The sequence below is a fragment of the Magnolia sinica genome, chromosome 17, assembly GCF_029962835.1.
Source record: "Magnolia sinica isolate HGM2019 chromosome 17, MsV1, whole genome shotgun sequence".
Taxonomy (NCBI): Eukaryota; Viridiplantae; Streptophyta; class Magnoliopsida; order Magnoliales; family Magnoliaceae; genus Magnolia; species Magnolia sinica.
In genome coordinates, this window is record NC_080589.1 from 14,820,949 (window position 1) to 14,843,489 (window position 22,541).

The window sequence follows — 22,541 nt, forward strand, 5'->3', positions numbered from 1 at the left end:
TGTAGAACAGAACACATGTACACATGAAGTTGGACCGAGCCAGATCAGGCTAAAATGACCCTAAACCAAGCCTGACTTTAAAATTGACTGGACCATACAGGCAGATCAAAGCTTGACCATGGGCCAAGCTAATATGTCCAAGCCTAATTCAAAAAAGCGGGCCATTGAACCTGTGCAACCCTATTTCTTACTCAGGTCGAGCCCTAGGCTCCCGCTTTCATGACCCAGGCTCTTACTAATATTAATCCGAACACGATTCGGTCATTGAAAGCCACCACGAAGCCTATATATGCAGCATCTATATGAGATATCTGGATCATTCACTAAGTGGGCTGTCTTATCAAACTCCAAATCATATCTGTAACAGAACATGTCTCCTAACCTGTTTACATTGGAATAAAATACACCAAAAATAAACGGTTGAGAATTCATCAAATCCTCGAATTTCATATATTTCATCACAACTAACAAATCTTTAAGTTGCAGCTATTTGATACAACTTTTTGTTCTTCCATAAAAAGAGAGGAAAAAAAAAACTATATAAAACATGAGATTCTTGACTCATATATTCTATCTTTTGAGAAATGCTGAAAGAGATTCACACAAGTCGAGATTGGATAAATGATTCACTCACAAGATCTGAGCCATTCATTAGGTGGGGTCTACACTAAATATGCAATGGCCCAAAATATCAGTCCACCCCACTTACCATGAAGGCCATGCAATGCAAGTTCGACTGATGCACTTGTAGCCCTCCTGATTAGCAAACTAACCTAGTTTTCAAGGCCATGACACGTTCATGGAAGGACCCACTTAAGGAACGGCCCAGATCATGGGAACCACTTATTTAAATCTTCCTCCTAAAGCTCATAGGTCATTCCTACCTTCATCAAACGCTTGTGAGGAATCTCAAAAACTTCATCCCTTTGCCTCAGATTCCTCTTTAGGGCATTGTAAGCATAGTCAATCAAAACCCTCCTCCCAATACCACTCCCTCTTCTTGCTACCACCTCACTCTCTCCTAACAAATGCACCACTCCATTGTTCATCTCTCTTTCTATCAACTCCACCAATCTCTTCTTCGCTTCCTCTTCATCTCCACCCTCGATTCCACCATCATGGCCCACCATTGGTGTTTCATCACCACTCTCCCCACCATGTTGCCTCTCCAGCATTGGTGTTGCACCACCATTCTTCCCATCATGGTGGGCCACCTCCATCGGTGGGGCCCACATCTCATATCTGATGAACTCCTTCAGCCGGTCCACCAATGCCTGCTCGAATGACCCACCCTCATTCTGCATGTCCTTGTACCCATACCGAACCACACACCTAAACACAGCCAGCTCTCCCGGGCCCACGTGGCGGAACAAGAACCGTTCATCAGGCAAGACCTTGCTTATGGGGAGCGATTTGACTGATACAAACACTAGCACAGAGTGCAATGCTGGCACATTAGCAATGTAGTGCTTGAAGATGGGTGGGATCCCTTGAACGAGCTCCGAGTAGAAGAGTGCAATCCCAGGCAAGCGGGAGAAGCTGGGGTTGGTGGCAATCTCTCGTATCTTGTCCGGCGAGACCTTGTTGTCGAGCTCGTAGCTGTACTTCTTTCGGTATACGTAGTTCCATACACACATTACTATTACAAGGAATGCAGCGAAGGCTAGCGGGAGGTAGCCTCCTTGATCGAATTTGTAAAGGACGGAGCTGAGGTAGAGTAGTTCAACAGAGCCGATGATGAGGATGTATAAGATCACGAGGATGATGTGGGTTTTCCATATCATCACCATTATCAGCACCAGCAATGCAGATGTTAGAGTCATCACGAACACGACGGCAATCCCTGCATCATGGATGCCAATTCATCAAGATTAATACGTGCAACCTACTTTGATCCGATCCACGAGATCAAGACTCATCCATCATGGGTAATGATCTAGATGGCTGATGTAGAGTGGGCAAAGATGGACCATAGAAAGACCGATAGGAGGTGGAAGTGATCCGGACAACCTTAAATCAGTCGTATTTCGCAGATCGGGATGAGTTTTTTGACATATTATATATGATTTTAGGTAGGAGAACCTACTTGAGCTAACCAACGCTGCTATTCGGGGTTGCGCATGTCAGATTTGTGAGATTCTATCCGATCCACGGTCAAAAGTCTCCTTTAGTTTTGTTTTTACTATACATAATAAATTTTAGTTCGATTATAATTTTTGATCCTTTGAGCTGTAGAAGGCATGTCCAACATGTAAAAGGTTTAGAAAAATTAGGAGAACAACACAATTAGGCTAAATTGAAAACTTACTATTTTTGAAAACCATGAAGTCTATTAGGAATAGATACTATTTTTGGCTAAAAACCGTCTAAGCCTAGTAGGAATAAAGGCCGGTTATAAATAGTAAGTTTATTATTTATAATAAGTCGTGTTTTTAGGGTATTTGAATTGGAGTCTTAAGTTTAAAACTTGGTTTGAGTTCCTTATTCTGTAATTTTATTTTTTATCATCAATTAAATTATTTCAAATTTATTAAAAATTATTCATACTTTTATCTCTCGTGGATTCGAGAAAGTTCTATGAGGAGTCTAGAGACCTCCGTGAATTCGGAGTAGTTACTCCTTGAGGAAGATGTGATCAACCTCATCATGTCCCTCCCTGCAGCAAAGGCCCACCCAGAAAAGTAGTCCAAACAAATGATCCTAGCCATCAATTTTCAAATGTCGAAGTTGCCCATTTTCATTTTTACCATCCATTTAAGGGACACAATTGGTATGCTTAGGATAGTATGTCCGGAGCGACGTTCAATTGTGACCATCCATAGATAGGAGTCAATAGATAAAAGCTCTGGATCGACCATCCCACCTCATGAGAGAATCATTTACACAGAGACCAAATTTAGGTGTGGGCCCAACCAGTTGGACTACCCCGAGACCAAATCTTGGCCCCTGGTGGGTCAGGACACAAAACCTAATGGGCCACTTTGGCCCATTTCCAGGTGTATATATAGCTTGTGATGGGGATAATACCATATGCATTGCCGATCTTCGCGGTCGTCTTGAATCCGGCGGTAACTGCAACACAGGCAAACATGAGCAGGTAGTTGATCTCAGGTATGTAGACCTGACCCTCATACTTTGAAGATGTGTGGACAATCTTGACAAGAGGAAAGCAGCCGAGCGATAGGGACTGTTGGATGATGGAGAAGGTGCCGGAGATCATGGCTTGGCTGGCGATGATCGCCGCCAAGACAGCCACCACAAACATCGGCCAATATAAACGATCTGCACCATGAACAGTTGCATGTTATAAGTGATCCAAAATTGAGTGTTTGTTCAATGTCCCCAGTGAAACTATAGCAATGATCAATGGCTTCCATCACCTGGTATGGACCGATAGAAGGTATGTTTGAAGTCGCTGTTGTGCAAACGGAGATATGATGCTTGGCCCACATATGCTAAAATGATGGACGGGAAAGTTACCGAGCACATGCTTATCTGTATGGAACGGACTGTGAAGTGCCCAACGTCGGCGAACATCGCCTCAGTTCCTGTAGCATCAGATCATTGTAAGGGCATGCATTTACTTATACAACAATACACGTGAAACTATCGTGCTGTTCATCCAGTAAGGTTCTGCATGAACATGTTCATGCCTTGGTGATGTAGAAGGGGTCGTAGAGTCGTTTATGGACCTCCCAAAAAAAAAAGAAGCTAAGAAGGATCGAACACACTCAGCATAATTCGATAGGTAGACAGATTTTGTCAACAAGTCGAAATTCCGTCAGAAATTTCAGATTATTTGTTGTTTGGTTTCAGCCAATTTTGACCGGTCGACAGATCTTGTCGATAGGTTGAAATCTAGTTTGACACACTCAGCGTAGTTCGATAGGTCGATGGATTTTGTTGACAAGTCGAAATTCCATAAAAAAATCCAGATTGTTTGTTGTTTGGTTTTTGCCAATTTTGATAAGTCAACGGATCTTGTCGACAAGTTGAAATCTAGCTTGACCGGTTGATGGATCAGGCCGATAGGTCAAAAGTCCACCGACCCGTTTTACATTACAATCACGACCTTGACCCTTATAACGTGACAACCTCGAACCTTACCACATTACAATCACAACCTCGACTCGTGTAACATACAAATACAATCACAAACTCTTGTAATTTTGCTCGTAAATTTTCCTCTAAAAAAAGAAAAAAGAAAACCTCTCATCCATGTTTACAATCGCTGTGACAAATAACTGACTTCACGGAAACCTTCCGTCCAAAAAAACTCAACTATTATAACATGACAACCTTGAATCTTACTACATTACAGCCACGACCTCGATCCTTATAACATATCTTTAACTAGGAATTTATGTAGCATATGATCAATTTCTGGTGGTGAAGTTAGTGAACAAATGACAATCTTAACCCTTAACACATGACCACCTCGACCCCTTGAGGCATGAAAACCTCGAACTTGATAACCTTAACCCTCAACACATGACAACCTCGGCTCTTAACACATGACAACCTCGACACTTAACTCATGATAACTTCGACCATTAACAGATTGCACATGACAATAACCTCAACCCTTAATACATGACAACCTCGACTCTTAGCACATGACACCCTCAACCTGGACCCTTAACACTATAAGGATACCATTTATGGGGTTCACCATCATATATATGCGGAATCTACACCATCTATTAACTTCGAAATTTCATGGAATGTCATAGTTGGAGCCATGATCAACATCCGCCAACCACGTTGACCACATCACAAGAAAAATAGTTCGTATCAAACGAACATCGTTATAAATTATCAAGTTTTGTGGGCCACAAAGAGATCATGTCAGCAATAACTTAGTATATTTTCAAATAAATTAAGGGTTACAAAGAAAATGAATGGATTGGATCTAGATTCCATATGTCCAATAACAACTTCTGTCCATGTCACTTTTTTAGAATTGAATATGATGTAATTTTTTCTTCACTCAAAAACCGTATAACTATTGATGTAAGGACAAAGACAATTTGATTTAAAATACTTTTTTAAATTTTGTTATATGACTACCCTCAGAATATTTCAAACTTTCCTTCGATTCAAGAATTCGACCATACCATAGTGCTAGTACAGTCAATATCCCTTTCAAAAAGCTTCATAGATATTTTGATCAAAGTGAAAAGGATTTTAACCCAAAAGGATCCCCCCCCGGGTTCGAGGTCCTCTTGTTTGATGGGTTTTGTCAGTATTGTTTGTATAGTTTATGATAGGTGGGGCAGATAATTTTTTTTTTGTTTCCCGCCCGAATGGGCTAGGGTGTAATTTTTCTGCTATGTGAATGAAAGCTCTTTTGGTTTTTTATTTTTAATTTATTTTTATTTTCAAAAGCTTCTTTATTTTACCTTTTAATGTTAGATATAAGGCCATTGGCATATTTCTAAAAATGATGAAAATACCATTATGAGGTAGAAATCATGAGTAGTGATCTAGACTGTTCAAAATCTCATGGATAGTGATCTAGACTGGCTAGTGGACAGTAATCTAGATTAATCCTATCATCAAAATATGCAAATATATGACCCATTTTTATTATTATTTTCATCCATTTCAGAAATAGACACTGGGATGGCATGAATTTGGAACTAGGCCAGAAAACATTGTATCAAAACATGATTGATATAAGTCTATGAATCTCATGTTTTAGACATACATTTGCCCTACTTGATGAGTGGACCATCCTTAATTTTGGGTCAGGAGATGCTCCTAGTGTCCCCACATTATGAATTGACCACACGTGCCATGCTAGCAAGTGTGCTACAGATCACTTCTTTTCACCACAAGATTTCTATTGTAAGCATGTATTCACAATCACAACCTATACGTGCATATATGCATGCATGTGCATATTCTAGAGGGATGCAACTAACCTGTAATGGCGAGTACGACACCGCCAAGAGAAATCCATGCATCTTTCTTGTTTCTCCTGAAATAATCGATGATGTATTTTGGATTGAGGGCCTTGATAACGTGTGGATCGTATTTGGCAAAGTTGTAAATGCCAATGCCGCCGATCATTAGGAACCAGACGATGAGGATTGGTGCGAAGCTGTAGCCCACCTTATCAGTTCCAAATCTCTGAACTAAGAATAGGAAGATCAAGATGACAACTGATATCCATACAATCCTTCCTATAAAGAAAAATAAGAAGAAGACTTCAGTAAGTTCACTTACATTAAAAGATCATAATCAATCAACATGTGGGTCCTACCTTGGGTGGGACATATCCCACCATTCACACCATTTGAACATTTCTAGCCCTTGGCTTGGATGAAATGGGCCTTATCTTTTTAGGGTGTGTTTGGTTGCACCAAATATCATGATATTTCATTATTAATTGGAGTAATTAGTCATGAAATACAAACGCACCCTAAAAACTTGGCAAATAAACGTTTGTCACCCTCATCTTATGAGCTTGTTTATTGTCATCCACGTGTCATACGTGTACCAGATCCAAAACGTTCATCAGATCAGCCCTACTTTGGATAGGCCATTACCCAAAAAATCAAACATATTGTACAATCTTAACCGTCTGATTGGAGGATTATTTAGGAAGAAAATGGACGGTCAAAGAATATATGTATATATATATAACCGTTGTATTTTTCCCTCCAAAAGTCCTTTGATAGAATGAATAGGATCGTAGGATCGGTGCGATCTTTGGGGTCTACCCATCAAAGGGATAGCATGCTAGATGATCAGTTCAGGTCTTGTCTATGATAAAAGAGTAAGGAGCAGGTGTGGACGTGAACACAGAGATTACAGAAGATAATGCATACCTTCGGTCATGGCGCTTGTAGCTTCCTGTATCCCACCCACTGCAGACAAGACTACAACCAAAATTTCAAAACAATCCCACGTCAGCAAAGAACCCAAAACCTATCACCATTGATGATGATGATGATGATGATGATGCAAGTGGGGCATATGTGGCACGAATGAGAGGAATGATCTGAACCGTTGATATGTCAAAAATGAATTGATTATAGTCCACAAACCGAATGGATGGGACGATCCTGTCAGTTTTGGTAGTTGCCTATATGCATTTCTACCGTCAATCTTCGGGTAAAGGATTGGATTGCTTTTCCAGGCTAGTGAATGGAGGGTGAATATCAATCCAATTGTAAATATATTTCTATTTCAATGGTCCATGATGGACCACCTCATGAACCATTGTACAAATTACAGTGACCCAAATGGCAAGAGTTCGAATTCAATGCGCAGAAGGAGCACGGAGAGCTGGTATGTTCCATCAAATGTTTGTTTTTAGCCTTGTGGTATTGTCCAGCGCACCAAACACCGTTCCTTCTAAAAAATTCTTCTATCTTATTTTATTGCTTCGAGACGCGCACACACCACCACACACTCACGCCGTAGTGGAATTTCACCACCTATGGGTACTCGAACCCTCAACCAGGTGTTGAAACTCATGAGAGTCTACACCGGACTAATAGTAAGGACCCTGGTACGCCCATAGTTGAAACATTCATAAGGCGTAGAAGCTTTGGATCAAGCTAATAGTGAGTGTTATGCATGGGGTAAGATACGCGCACACCAACTCTCTGTGTGCACTGAAGGTACTCAATCTTTTGGTCTATAGCACAAGCAAAGATAGGCCATCAAAATCTCGCCCATGATAAGGTATACAGTGATCTGACCGTCCATCTTCCCATCCTCACTACGGTCGGACAGTAACCCCAAAATTCACCAACCAGAAGATCCCAACTGCCCGATCAACAGATCTTTCCCCATTCAATGTGGACATCCATCATTTTACTTACCATCCATTTAGAAACAACGAATCAGACAGATAGCATCACTGATGTAGAGCGGGTCACAGACAGTTTCATGGTGAAGATAGATCAGAAAAGGCCCAGTTGATGACAAAAGTGATCCGGACTGTCAGACTTTAAATCGGGGGTATCTCACAATCCGGAATGAGTTATTCGACGTACCATATATGATTTTGGGGTAGGATGAGCTACTTTAGTCGTAAGATTGCGCACTCCAAATTTACAAAATACCGCCAAATAGACCATTGAATCCCGTTTTATTTTCGTTTGTACTATTTATAATAGGTTTTAGTTTTAATACAACTCTTCATCCGTTGGGCTTTAGGAGTTGCGCCCGACATGAAAAGTTCTTAGAATAATTAGGAGAACATCATGGTTCAGCCAAATAGGACACTTACTATTTTTGGCCAAAAATCATGCGCACTAGTAGACATCACAACCGTCTATAAATAGTAAGTTGCGATTTCTAGTAGTTTTAGTCATAGTTTGATTCTGAAACTTCTCCCATGGCTTAGTATCCTTGTTTAAAGAGTTGTGAACTCATTTATTTCATTCATCAATCAAATTATGAATTTTATAGAATTTATTTCTATTTTGCTTCTTTTTACTCGTGGATTCAAAAAGTCTCTGAGAGAAGTCCAGATAAACTCGGTGGATTCGGAGTAGTTATCCTTGAAGACCATCAGGGAAAAAAAAAAATAAGTGAAAGAAGATAAGACCTGAGATGCATGGAGTGAGGATTCCGTCACCAATCACCATGGAAGTTCCAAGCATGGTCAAGAATAACAGAAGATACTTCGCGAATAGGCTCTTCTCGAACGTCGATTTCAGGTTCGATGCTCGGCGAAGACGATTGCTCGGCAGCTCAAGCTGGAAATTGGAAACGTCCCTATCTTCAGCTTGCTGGCTTGGAATCAAACCGACCTTAACGTAACGGCAGATCAGCGAATACAATGCGAATGTCCCACCTATGATCACAATCAAATTGTATAAATTAGAGTAATAAAATGTATCAAATCCAATGTTAGTTCTTCTTCAAATGTGAAACAAATGGTCTTGTGGGCCATCATTTTGATGGACCGTGGCTCATAAACCAAGCTGACCTGATCATGTTAAGAATCCAACCAGTGGTCCCCTATTAATTGTTGACGATGATTAAAAAAAAATAAATGGACTATGTTTTCGATAGTGGCACACTAGATCAATGGCCATGATCACCTTACACATGTGAAGCATGAATCATAAATGAGATCATTACCATCGCCGTTGTCGTTGGCATGGAGGACGATGAAGACGTACTTGATCAAGGTGAGCAAGGTGAGAGTATAGATGATCATCGACAACACACCCAAGATGTCATCGTTGTGGTTGATCCCGTTGGTGAAGGTGCTTGAGTACACGTATAAAGGCGATGTGCCGATGTCGCCATACACAATTCCAATGCTCTGGAAGGCTAGTTTTAGGATCATCGTCCAATCAACCATCTGCATTAATTATAAAATTTAGATGTTGTTTGGATGTGAAAAAGAGTTTTAGATATAAATGGTTTACCACCACATAGGGCTTGGGGCAGCAAATCCTCCAAAATCAACTCATGTGAAGGACTTGAATTTTTTATGGGCTTCAAGAGAGCAACAAAGTATGCATGCATTTGACCGATTGGACCTCCTCCACCGATTGCAATGGCTTTAAATGCAATCTGAAATAATATTTTAATAGTGGACATTCCATCTTTTCCTACTGTGTAGTTCATTTGATGATCAGTGAAGCTTTTTACTCTCTCTCTCTCTTTCAAATTAAATGTACCATGAATGTCACGTTGGCACCCATAAGTCATGAGTGTGTATTAATCATTATGTTCTATTATATATAATGTCATTCATCTGCAAAGACATTAAGCCTCTTGAATTTTACAATTACAAAGGTAATGGGGCTGAAACTGGGTAATCATTACATAACCTCAGGGCTGTTTGATTTTCCAAATCCCATTAAATGCCTTGTGAATCATTAATTATTATTCCTCCCCTGTTTGGAAATGCAAATGTATTTTTATTTCGAAAACCGAGTTAAAAAGACTGATATAAATTTTTGGGCTCCAACATGATATATATGATATATCTGTGCTATCTATCCATTTTAACGTAACATTTTGAGGCATGAGCTGAAAAATGAGGCTGATCCAACACTCAAGTGGCCCACACTAAAGGAAACAATGGTACTGATAAGTTTTTAACAGTAGATGTTTGATTCCCTGAATCTTGTGGTGTGGTCCACTTGAGCTTCGTATCAACCTCATTTTTTTGGTCAAGCCCTAAATTCAAGTTGCATAATAGATGGACGGTGTGTATAAGCCACGAACATCACAGTGGGCCCCACATATATTTGCCAGTATCATCAATTTAGAGCTCAAAAAAGGGAAATTTGCGACTGTGGACCCCACCTTTTATCCAATGGTTTTTTTGGAGCAATTCAAACGTAACTTGCGAACTTAGACCTGCTCGTGCGGACAGTGAATTTGACGATGAAAATACCCCTCCCTTCCTTTTGAAGATGAGCGCCGACGCTCCTCCAACTGAGAGTTGTACGAACGCCTCAAAAGAGATCAAAGTTACATGGCCCCACAGCTATGTATTTATTATATCCACAACGTTCATCCATATTTCGAGATCATTTTGGAGCATTATCCAGAAAAAAAATCATATCCAAAGATCAACTGGACCACACCACAAAGAGCAGCAGGAAAATTGATTTTCACCGTTAAAAATTTTGTAGGGCCCACCATAACATTTATTTTCCATCCAATCTATTCATAAGGTCACAAAAGCCTGGATGAAAAGGAAAAACGAATTTCATAATGATCCAAAACTTCTGTAACCCCTAAAAGGGTTTCAATGGTAGACGTTCAATTCCCTACTGCCTTTTACAGTGTGGTCCACTTGATAGTTAGATCGGTATTATGTTTCGTCTCAAGCCTTAATATGAGCTCGCCAAATAGATGGACGTTTTGGATATAACACAAACCTCATGATGGGACCCACAAAAGTAACAAACAAAAAAAAAAAAAAACACAGACAACCGCAGCGGCAGTGTGGCATATTTTTTATTTTTTATTTTTTTTTATTTTTTTTAACAAGGAGAACTTCTTCTCCCTTACAGTTTTCTCAAATACATAATTATGTTTATACGTATATATAAGTATATAAAAATATTTTTCTATCTTTTAATTCATTTCTTTGTCTATTTATTTAACAAGCATATCTCCTAAAATGGAATGATTTACTTAACATATCACGTATGATTTTAGGGTAGGAGAAGCTAATTTAGCGAACGAACCTAGTTATTTTCCAAGATTCCATCAGGTCGATAGTCGAAAATCCATTTCATTCTCTTCGTAGTCAATTTCAATCACTTCGTGGTCAAATTAGAAATTGAGCGGGGCAAATTGAAAATTGAGCAGGGTAAACATGAAATTCAGCGGGGCAAACTAGAAATTAAGTGGGGCAAAAATGAAATTCAGCATTACAAACATGAAATTGAGCGGGGCAAATTATAAATTGAGCGGGGCAAACATAAAATTCAGCAAGACAACTTAGAAATTAAGTGGGACAAACGTGAAATTCAGTGGGGGAAATATTAATTTCAGCGGGGCAAACATGAAATTCAGCAGGGTAAACTAGAAATTGAGCTGGGCAAACATGAAATTCAGCGGGACAACCTAGAAATTGAGCAGGACAAACATGAAATTCAGCGAGGGAAACATAAAATTGAGTGGGACAAACTAGAAATTCAGTGGGACAACCTAGAAATTGAGCGTGACAAACATGAAATTTAGCGGGGCAAACTAGAAATTCAGTGGGGTAAACTAGAAATTAAGTAGGGCAAACATGAAATTGAGTGGGGTAAACCGAAAATTGAGCAGGGCAAACTAGAAATTAAGTAGGGCAAACATGAAATTGAGTGGGGTAAACCGAAAATTGAGCAGGGCAAACTAGAAATTAAGTGAGGCAAACTAAAAATTGAGTAGGCAAACTGAAAATTGAGCGGGGCAAATTAGAAATTCAGCGTGGCAAACATGAAATTAAGTGAGGCAAACATTAAAGTGAGCGGGGCAAACTAGAAATTCAGCAGGGGAAACATGAAATTGTTGGCTGCTAGACATTTCAAAGGCAAAGTCAATATTATTGAGCAACGCTCGATATATTAAAGATTGAATCTCGATATGATCGAGACACTCTCGATATATCGATAAAAAAGCTACTTATAATTGATCTTAAACCGAACTTACTTATCTCAAATAAGCTACTTATCTACTATTGTAGGTATACAAAGTAATTTATTTCGGAGTATCCAAACAGGCCCTAAAAGCCAAATACCTTACCCCGTTGAATTTCATGTTTGTCCCACTCAATTTCTACGTTGCCCCCACTGAATTTCATGTTTCCCCCCGCCGAATTTCATGTTTGTCCCGCTCAATTTTTAGGTTGTCCCGCTGAATTTCATGTTTGCTCCACTCAATTTCTAATTTGCCTTGCTGAATTTCTAGTTTACCTTACTGAATTTCATGTTTCCCCTGTTGAATTTCAAGTTTGTCCCACTCAATTTCTAGGTTGTCCTGGTCAATTTCATGTTTGCCTCGCTCAATTTCATATTTACCCCGCTAAATTTCTAATTTGCCCCGCTGAAATTCATTAAATCCAGTGGGGGAAACATGAAATTCAGCGAGGTAAGGTATTGGCTTTTAGGGCCTGTTTGGATACCTCGAAATAAGTTACTTTGTATTACCTACAACAGTAGATAAGTAGCTTATTCGAGATAAGTAAGCTTGGTTTAAGATCAATTATAAGTAACTTTTTACTTAAAGTTACTTAATCACTTCAGCTTCAGAAGTAAAAACCAAGATAAGATACTTAATGCATAGGTAGCTTATATCAAGTTACTTACAATCCAAACTCCCCCATATCGACACTATTTTTCCAAATTTTATTTAATATAATTAAGATGTTGAAAACATCGAAACATGAAATTGAGGAAACCCACTTGTCTTAAGGTTTGATAGTGAAACAGGGTACAATGTTCATCTGCCATGGCTCAAGTATACTGCAACAACTAGCCACTCATGTGCATAAACATGGTATGCATTCATGCATATCAGCTCACTCAAATTAGGGCCCCTATTGTGGATGGAGGATGGCCCTAAAAATAGCCTAAATTTCTTTAATTTTTTTTTTTAAAAAAAAACTAAAAACACCCTAAATTTGAAAAAAGTGTTCCTCGATATTATCTAGAACTCTTCGATATTATCGACATGTAAACCTTGATATATCGCCTCATTGTCAATAATATCGAGCCAATACAATCCCCTATACGAAACATTTTGCCGTTGATATTTTCGATATATGGTCAAATATATTAATGGTAAGTCATTGATAATATGGAGTTTGGAACGATAGTATCGATAACTAATGACTTATGTCCATTGAGGTAGATGGAAAAACTCGTATCGACATATATCGATGACCCTTCGATAATAGCGAACTCAATATATCTCGATATATCGACCAATGATCAATAATATCGACTTTTCCTGTAAACTATCTAGCAAGCAACACTGAAAATTGCATAATTTATCGATATATCGAGAGTGTCTGGATCATATTGAGATTCAATCTTCGATATATCGAGCATTGCTCAATAATATCAACTTTGCATTTGAAATGTCTAGCAGGTAACAAAAAAAAATGTTGCTAAGATGCTTGAGGAGGTTGGGAGGTACGAATAAATATCAACCACATTTTGATACTTGTCATTTTTGATACATCATATATTGAGCCATTTCAATCAAAATGTCAGGATTCTCAGGGACAGAGGAATCTATGTTCTGGTATGTGTCTTATTCTTTAATCGTTGGAGCTTAAGAACTGTTCTTCATAAAAATAGTTCAAGTTAACACATGAGTTGTGTTTGGATGCAAAATGGAAATAGATTGAATTGCAAGCATTAGTTTAATTAGTGAAACCAATGATTTTTTCCTTGTGTTCATAATGAAGTAGTCCTCCAATTTTCAATTTGCCCAACTCAATTTTTAGTTTGCCCTGCTCAATTTTCAGTTTGCCCCACTCAATTTCTAGTTTGCCCCGCTTAATTTTCAGTTTGCCCCCCTCAATTTCTAGTTTGTCCCACTCAATTTTTGGTTTGCCCCGCTCAATTTCTAGTTTGCCCCGCTCAATTTTCAATTTGACTCGCTCAATTTCTAGTTTGCCCCGCTCAATTTTCGGTTTGCCCAACTCAATTTCTAATTTGCCTCGTTTAATTTTCAGTTTGCCCCGCTCAATTTCTAGTTTGCCCTGCTCAATTTTTGGTTTGCCCCACTCAATTTCTAGTTTACCTCGCTTAATTTCCGGTTTGCCCCACTTAATTGCTAGTTTGCCCCGCTCAATTTTTAATTTGCCTCACTCAATTTCTAGTTTGCCCTGCTCAATTTTCAGTTTGCCCCGCTCAATTTCTAGTTCACCCCACTTAATTTTCAATTTGCCCCGCTCAATTTCTAGTTTACCCCGCTCAATTTTTAGTTTGCCCCGCTTAATTTTCGGCTTGCCTTGCTCAATTTCTATTTTGCCCCGCTAAATTTTTGGTTTGCCCCGCTCAATTTCTAATTCACCCCGCTTAATTTTTGATTTGCCCTGCTTAATTTCTAGTTTACCCCGCTTAATTTTCGGTTTGCCTCGCTCAATTTCTAGTTTATCCCGCTCAATTTTCGGTTTGTCCCCCTTAATTTTCAGTTTGCCCCACGCAATTTCTAGTTTGTCTCGCTCAATTTTCAATTTACCCCGCTCAATTTCTAGTTTGCCCTGCTCAATTTTCAGTTTGTCCCGCTGAATTTCTAGTTTGCCCTGCTCAATTTTTGGTTTGCCTTGCTCAATTTCTAGTTTGCCCCGCTTAATTTCTGGTTTGCCACGCTCTATTTCTAGTTTGCCCCGCCCAATTTTAAGTTTGCCTCGCTTCATTTCTAGTTTGCCCTGCTCAATTTTCGGTTTGCCTCGCTCAATTTCTAGTCCCCGCTTAATTTTTAGTTTGCCCCGCTCAATTTCTAGTTTGCCCCACTCAATTTCCGGTTTGCCTCGCTCAATTTCTAGTTTGCCCCACTTAATTTTCAGTTTGCCTTGCTAAATTTCTGGTTTACCCCACTTAATTTCCAGTTTGCCTCGATTAATTTCTAGTTTACCTCACTCAATTTTCGATTTGCCCCGCTCAATCTTAATTTTCAATTTGCCCCGCTCAATTTCTAGTTTGCCCCGCTCAATTTCTAGTTTGCCCCGCTCAATTTTCGGTTTGTCCCGCTAAATTTCTAATTTACCCCGCTCAATTTTCAGTTTGCCCCGCTCAATTTCTAGTTTGCCCCGCTCAATTTTCAGTTTGCCCTACTCGATTCTAGTTTGCCTCACTCAATTTCTAGTTTGCTCCGCTCAATTTCTAGTTTGACCGTGAACTGATTGAAATTGACCGCGAAGAGAATGAAATGGATTTTCGACCATCGACCCGATGGAATCTTGAAAAATAACTAGGTTAGTTGGCTAAATTCGCTTCTCTTACCCCAAAATCATATGTGGTACATTAAATAAATCATTCAAGTTTAGGAGATATGCTTGTTAAATAAATAGACAAAGAAATGAATTAAAAGATAGAAAAATATTTTTATATACTTATATATACATATAAACATAATTATGTATTAGAGAAAAATGTAAGGGAGAAAAAACTCTTCTTGTTAAAAAAAAAAAAAAAACTGTCACCCTATCGCGACACTGCCGCCGTACCGGCGATAGTGCTGCGGCCGTCTATGTTTTTTTTTTTTTTTTTCGTTGCTTTTGTGGATCTCATCATGAGGTCTGTGTTATATCCAAACTGTCCATCTATTTGGCGAGCTCATATTAAGGCTTGAGACAAAAAATAAGATAGATCTAACTATCAAGTGGACTACAGTGTAAAAGCCAGTAGGGAATTGAACGTCTACCATTGAAACCCTTTTAGGGGTTATAGAAGTTTTGGATCATTATGAAATTTGTTTTTCCTCTTCATACAGGTCTTTGTGACCCTATGAATGAACTTAGATGGGGAGGATTTCTCACAAACATCAAAGTGGGCCCCCTAAAGGTTTCTAATGGTTGATGCTCATTCAACACTGTTTCCTATAATGTGATACACTTGAGATTTGGATATACCTCATTTTTGGTCTCATACCATAAAATGATCTGGAAAAATATATGGACGGCATGGATGAAAAGCATACATTATGGTGGGGCTCACAAACCATCGACCATCCGCCATTGGCCGGTGGCAAGGGGAGTACCCAATCCGTTTATGTGAAAGGAGGGGTATTTTCATCCCGAATTTCGCTGTCAATACGTGGAGATCTAAGCTTGCAAGGTAAGTTTGTATTGCTTCCCAAAAACCATTGGATAAAAGGTGGAGTCCAATATCGCAAATTTCTCCTCAAAAAATTAGCGTGAAAAGCAGTGGTAACAACACCATAATTACCGGAGGAAATGATTATTACCCACTTGCAATGTATTTATCACCGGAGGTTTGGAAAATCAAACACACCCTTATACATAATGTGTTGGATCATCATTGACATTTTGCTACAATCATTACGTTATACCATTGCTTGTTTTAGGAGATCATCATGTAAAGATTAATTTTTGAGTACGTAAGAATGTAATAATCACAATTTTTTTCATATATTTATTTTAAATGCGTATTTAACTTCTTCTTCTTTTTTTTTTTTTTTTTTGTGACGTAATTCTCTCTTAACCAAACACCTTGAAAACATAATAATAGCTAATTTTCTTTGAATTATACTAAAAATTTGAAAAACCAAAACTACTTTTATTGGATTTTGAAAAATAATCTTTTTACCGAGTTTATATTACAACTAATGGCTGTAATATACATTTAAAGCCATTACAAGCAAATACAAACAACTAAACAACTCTTGTAATTAAATTATTTGTAATTCCACTACAACTTAAGAATTTTATAAGCATCGAACGTACAAAGAATCTGATTTAAATATGATCGCACCTAAATAGGCAAGATGAACATCCCAAATCTCACACGTGCATGTTGCATGTATACACGAGTGGAGTGCTAGTGCTTGGCAACATTTCTAGTGATCCCTCTGAGACATAAGAGATGTGTGCAAGATCAAGCCTGATCTGGGCCACGGCTTGGACATCAAATGATCAGACAATCCTAACAGCTTGATTGGGGCAGGTCCAAAAATGGACGGTGGCCATTTATTTACACTTTTCTTCAAGCTGAAGAGTTACAATTGCCTAATCGGCATGGTCTTCATACCTTGGCCCCTGATAGTGGCTGCTGGAGGAGAGCCCTGGATCTTCTACACGTGTGTCCCATGAAAGATTTGTGCAATGAACTATAGGAATTTAGGAAAATGGTGTGACCCCTTAGATTAAATAAGCTTTAATATTTTTATATGATTTTTTATATGGAAAGACATAATCACCCTATTAAATAACTAACTCTAAAAAAGAAAGAAAATCCAAACAAAAATTCCTTTTTTGAGAATTTATTGAAAGATTTTCAAAATTAAGGTTTTTCTTGGGATATTATCCGGATAATCTCACTATGGATTAAAAAAATAATATAAATTAGTAGATACTTTTAAATATATAGTTATTAATTTAATCTTTAAAACTTTAAATAATTTTCACGTTGATATTGGGGTATTTACGCAATAGAATCTGAAAATGGAACCTACCGATATTTTGTAATTTTCGTGAGGTTATTGCAATAATATCAATTTGTTTCTTTTCGTTAGGATATCGCGATATTTTCAATATCTCGGAGAGATTTATCACTCTGACCTAAAAGCCTCAACCCCGCCCGAGAGGAATCAGTCCACGCAGGGGCTCTGTGGGGTCCATAGTAATGTATGGATTTAATCTACGCCGTTCATCCATTTTTCCTGATCATTTTATGATATAAACCCAAATATGAGATATATAAAAGGATGAAGTCGACCACAAAGTGGGGATTGATAGCCCGCCATTAAAGACTTCTTGGAGGCCGCAGAAGTTTTGGATCATGCTGACATTTGTGTTTTCGCTTCATCAACGTCCATGTGACCTTATGAACAGGTTGAATTGTAAATAAACACCACATTGGACCCTAGCAAGGTTTCAACGGTGGGTGTCATTATCGCCTCTGCTTCCTATGGTGTGGTCCACTTGAGCCTTGGATCTGCCCCCAATTTACGACTATAAGATAAAATGATATGGAAAAGTACATGGACGGCGTGGATAAAATCCAAACATTACAATGGCCCCTTGGAGGCCCAACCTAGACCATGGGGAGCGATATTATTTGTGTATGGGTAGTACAATATGCCGTCGGACCAGAGTTCCTGTGAGGCCCACCATGATGTATCTGTTTATGCACGGCATCCATCAACTTTTTCAAATCATTCTAAGTTATGATCCGAAAATTGAAGCATATCCAACGCTCTAATTGATCACACTAACTAGTGATCTCTGGTGTGGTCCACTCGAACTTTGGATCTACTTCATTTTCGGGCTCATAACTTATAATGACTTTAGAAAATGGATGGACTGTGTGGATAAAAATATAAATCACGGTGAGCCCCACAGGATCTCTGGTCGGACGGCTTATTGTCCGACCGGGGTTCGGACGCAAACCGCTCCCCATGGGCCATTTAAAATAATTTCCTAATTAAGTAGAATAACGTTGAGAAGAGGTTTCCTATATATCTCGACTATTGCTACAGATCCGGCCATTAGATTGCAGGATACATCTTTCAATAATCCAAACCGTTTATATGATGGCCCTCAACTTAGATGGGGAATAGATGAAAAATTAAAAGATCTCAACCATTGATCATTTCACGTTCTTCCTTCGTCCTTATCCTTTGAATAATCAAAGGGCTAAAATATTTCAATCCGAGACTTGTTTTTGGGTCTTTCAATCCACGGTGTGTCCCATCACACATACTTTCAATCCACGATGCCATTCGCTATTTTCGGTCAAACGCACCAAAAATAACGCAACACACTACTGTTATAGTTCACCACCACTTTGAAAACGGTGGTGACTCATAACCCTCACGTTCTGTCATCCAGACCATCCAATTTGTGGGCAACGCATATCTCTACCATTGCAGCGACCAAGTAATCCTGACCATCTAGAAATTACTCAAACATCTAAGTTTCGAAAATGCCATCCATTATTCAATAATTCTATCCTTTCGAGATACACGCGCAGCACAATTGCCAAAATATTCGGTGGCATACATGTACGGCGATATAAACTGTCTATCTATGGGGTCCTGTGAGGATGGAGCATGTAGCAAAAACTGCACTGATCGAATGATCCTAACCATCCAATTCATTGGTAATGAATGGACAGTCCACCTTCAACGAGCAAAATCAGATGGTCTAGCTTGTCTAAGAAGTGAGACTCTTCGGCTGTTCTCCATAAACAATGATAGAATTCATTCAGCCCACGTCGCTAAGGGCCTATTTAGGAGCGTAGATTTGGAACCCCTGGATTCGGAGACCCAAAGATTGGATACCCCCTGAATGGGCAATCCTACAGGTGTGCTTGGCACCCTGAAGTGTGATTCAACTTTAGGGCGTGTTTGATTTTCCAATTCCCAGGGAAATGCCCCGTGAATGGTAATAAATATTTCCCTCCTTAGTCGCCGCACTCTTCCCCGGCTTACTTTTTTGGGGGTAAAAACGGTAAATATTGTGGAATATTTGTGGGTCCCACTGTGATGCATATCATATATCTACACCATTCATCTATTATGTCATATGAATTTATAATATAAGCCAGACAATTAGGCATATCCAAAGCTCAAGTGGACCACACCATAGAAAAATGTGAATCAAATACTTACCGTTAAAAACTTCCTGAGGCCATTGTTTCTTTTGGTATAGGCCAGTTGGGTGTTGGATCAACTTCATTTTTCTTCTTTTATCTCAAAATGTTGTGATAAAATAGATGGACAGAACATATATATCATATACATCAAGATGGGGTTCTAAAATGGCCGCTACTACTTTTGAACTAATTTTCAAGAATGAAATTTTCATGAATATCCAAACAGGTGAAATGGTAATAATAAGCTATTTCCAGGGTACTTACTGTGTCCAGTGAAACGATAAAAATCAAATAAGCCCTTAATTCAAAAATACTTATGCATGGTGTATTTACAGGGATTTGAATTTAATTACTAAATCAACTTTGGAGATATATAATTTTTGATAATATGATTGTGATAAGACCGTTAAAATATATGCTTTGCTTGAAAATGATGAAATTCCAAATTTCAGATCGACTGCAGACACAAGATTATGTCTAAGTGACTAACCAATAATTTTTAATCATTGATTAATATGGACAATGTTTGGACGGTGCTGATCATCATTAGTGGGCCATGTGCCTAATAGAATGATACTGTACAGTGACATACATGTTATACCTGCAACTATTGAAATGGTTTTAGGTGTAATCCAAGCGCCCACTGTACATTACAAACCCCCGAAAACCCCCGGATCTACTTTACCGAACGACCCCTAAAAAGGATCCCACCAGAGTTACTGTATGCTGTCAAACAACAGTTACTTTATGCTGCCAAACAACCCCTCCAATCGACGGTGCCAAACGACCCCTAAAAAGGATCCCACCACATGTTGAGATGTCCATGATGTGGTCATGACATCCAAGCCGTTCATCATATGCGCCCCTTCATGCTCTACTTTTCACCCAAGAATAAGCCAATATAAAATCAAGGTGGACCACACCACTTAAAACCATGCCAAAAAAACAACGCAGTGGGACCCACCATAGTATTGGCATGGTTTTAGGTGGTGTGGTCCACCGTGCGGGCGGGAGCGGACTGCGTCCTACCCCCACCCACATGATAATCCGTCCGGGCGGCTTGGTGGGGCCCACCTTGATGTTAGATTTTTATCCACGCCGTTCATCCCTTTTCTCCGATCATTTTCCGGCATGATCCAGAAAATGAATCAGGTCCATAGCTCCATGCGACCACACCAAAGGAAGAAGCGGTGATAATGACACTCACCACCGAAACCTTTCTAGGGGCCACCGTAATGTTTTTTTACCATCCAACCTATTCAGAGGGTCATGTGGACCTGGATGAAGTGAAATCACAAATATTAGCTTGATCCGAAACTTTTACAGCTCCGAAGAAGTCTTTAATGGTGGGTGTTCAATCCCCACTTTGTGGTCCACTTAAGATTTATTTCTGCATAATTTTTAGTTTTATGTCTAAAATGATCTTTTAAGGGATGGACGGCGTGGATAAGACCTTTCCATTACGGTCGGGCCCACAGAGCCCTGCGCGGACGGATAATTGTACGGGTCGGGGTAGGACGCAATCCAGTTTCCGTAAAAGTATGCTAGGCCATTAAAGAATCCAGAAAGTCTTTCAGCAGCCGTACCGGGAGGGGATTAGCTGTTACCCAGTTAACACCCACTAACACCCTTACTGTGGGGCCCAGGTTGATGATATTTTGTATATCCACTCCGTCCATCTGTTTCTCCAGCCCAATTTAGGTAGTCTTATAAAATAGTATACACATATAATTATTAATTTGACCACACCACAGGAAACAGTGGTGATTGAGTGCCTCACCATTAAAATTTTCAAAGGGCCCATAGCAAGATTTTGGTAATGTTTATTTCCAATCCAACCTGTTGATAATGTCAAGAAGATCTTGATGAATGTAAATTACGAAATCTCATCTTGATTCAAAAGGTTTATGGCCCACAAATGTTTTTTAATGGCCGTTCATCACTATTTCTAGTGGTATGGTCCACCTGAGATTTGGAGATTCTCTATTTTTGGGATCTCATCCTAAAATGAGATGGAAAAACATATGGACGACGTGGATATACAACAAATACTTTGATATGGGCCCCACACGGTCAGGGTAACAACCACTAAGCTTTTACCCGGGTAACTGCTAATCCGCCCAACCTAACTGCTCCCTGTAGTGTGGCCCACTTGAATTTTATGTCAGTCTGATTTTTGGTTGACAAGGAGAACATGAAGCAGCGTACATGATGGTCGGATTGGATGTTTGTGTGTGTGTGTGTGTGAGAGAGAGAGAGAGAGAGAGAGAGAGAGAGAGAGAGAGAGAGAGAGACCTTGGAGCCATTGCTCTCAGCACCAGAGACTGTAGCTGCTTCAACGTCCCAAGAATCATACCTACGCAACTTCTCCCTCGAGAATTTCCTATCCTTCATTCCCTCTAAAGGAATTTCCATCTCTTCCTTCACATCTTCGGACGCTCCATCCACGCTGTTCGACATCTTCCTGAGAGAGAGAGAGCCGGTCAGCATGTGATCTCCAACAGTGCCGGGAATGGCTTTTTTCTTCCATTTATCCATGAAGAAATTGCATTAGCAGAATTTCTTACTCGCTCAGTTACAATTTTATTTATTTTTCCAAATTCACTAAATTCCTTCATTTTGCTAGAATTACCCCATAAAGCCTCTTTTTCAATAATATATATATATATATAAGTATTTATAGTTTCGAACTTCGAAAGCAAAAGAATCTTTAATTTCTCCAAAATTTAAAAATAAAGAGACAACCAAAAAAAATATTCTTTTTCT

The 22,541-nt window shown here is 39.2% G+C and overlaps 1 protein-coding gene across 1 annotated transcript; it reads right to left on the reverse strand.

Moving 5' to 3' along the window:
• Positions 1 to 798: 798 nt before the first annotated feature.
• LOC131231696 (potassium transporter 5-like) lies at positions 799 to 22,203 on the reverse strand. The gene is made up of 9 exons (XM_058227982.1): positions 22,071 to 22,203; positions 9,109 to 9,334; positions 8,570 to 8,818; positions 6,837 to 6,887; positions 5,928 to 6,188; positions 3,381 to 3,548; positions 3,028 to 3,282; positions 1,190 to 1,843; positions 799 to 1,090 (listed from the first exon to the last, which is right to left on the reverse strand). The coding sequence occupies exons 1-9, from the start codon at positions 22,188 to 22,190 to the stop codon at positions 861 to 863; spliced, it is 2,214 nt and encodes a 737-aa protein (XP_058083965.1). The 5' UTR covers positions 22,191 to 22,203; the 3' UTR covers positions 799 to 860.
• Positions 22,204 to 22,541: the final 338 nt, after the last annotated feature.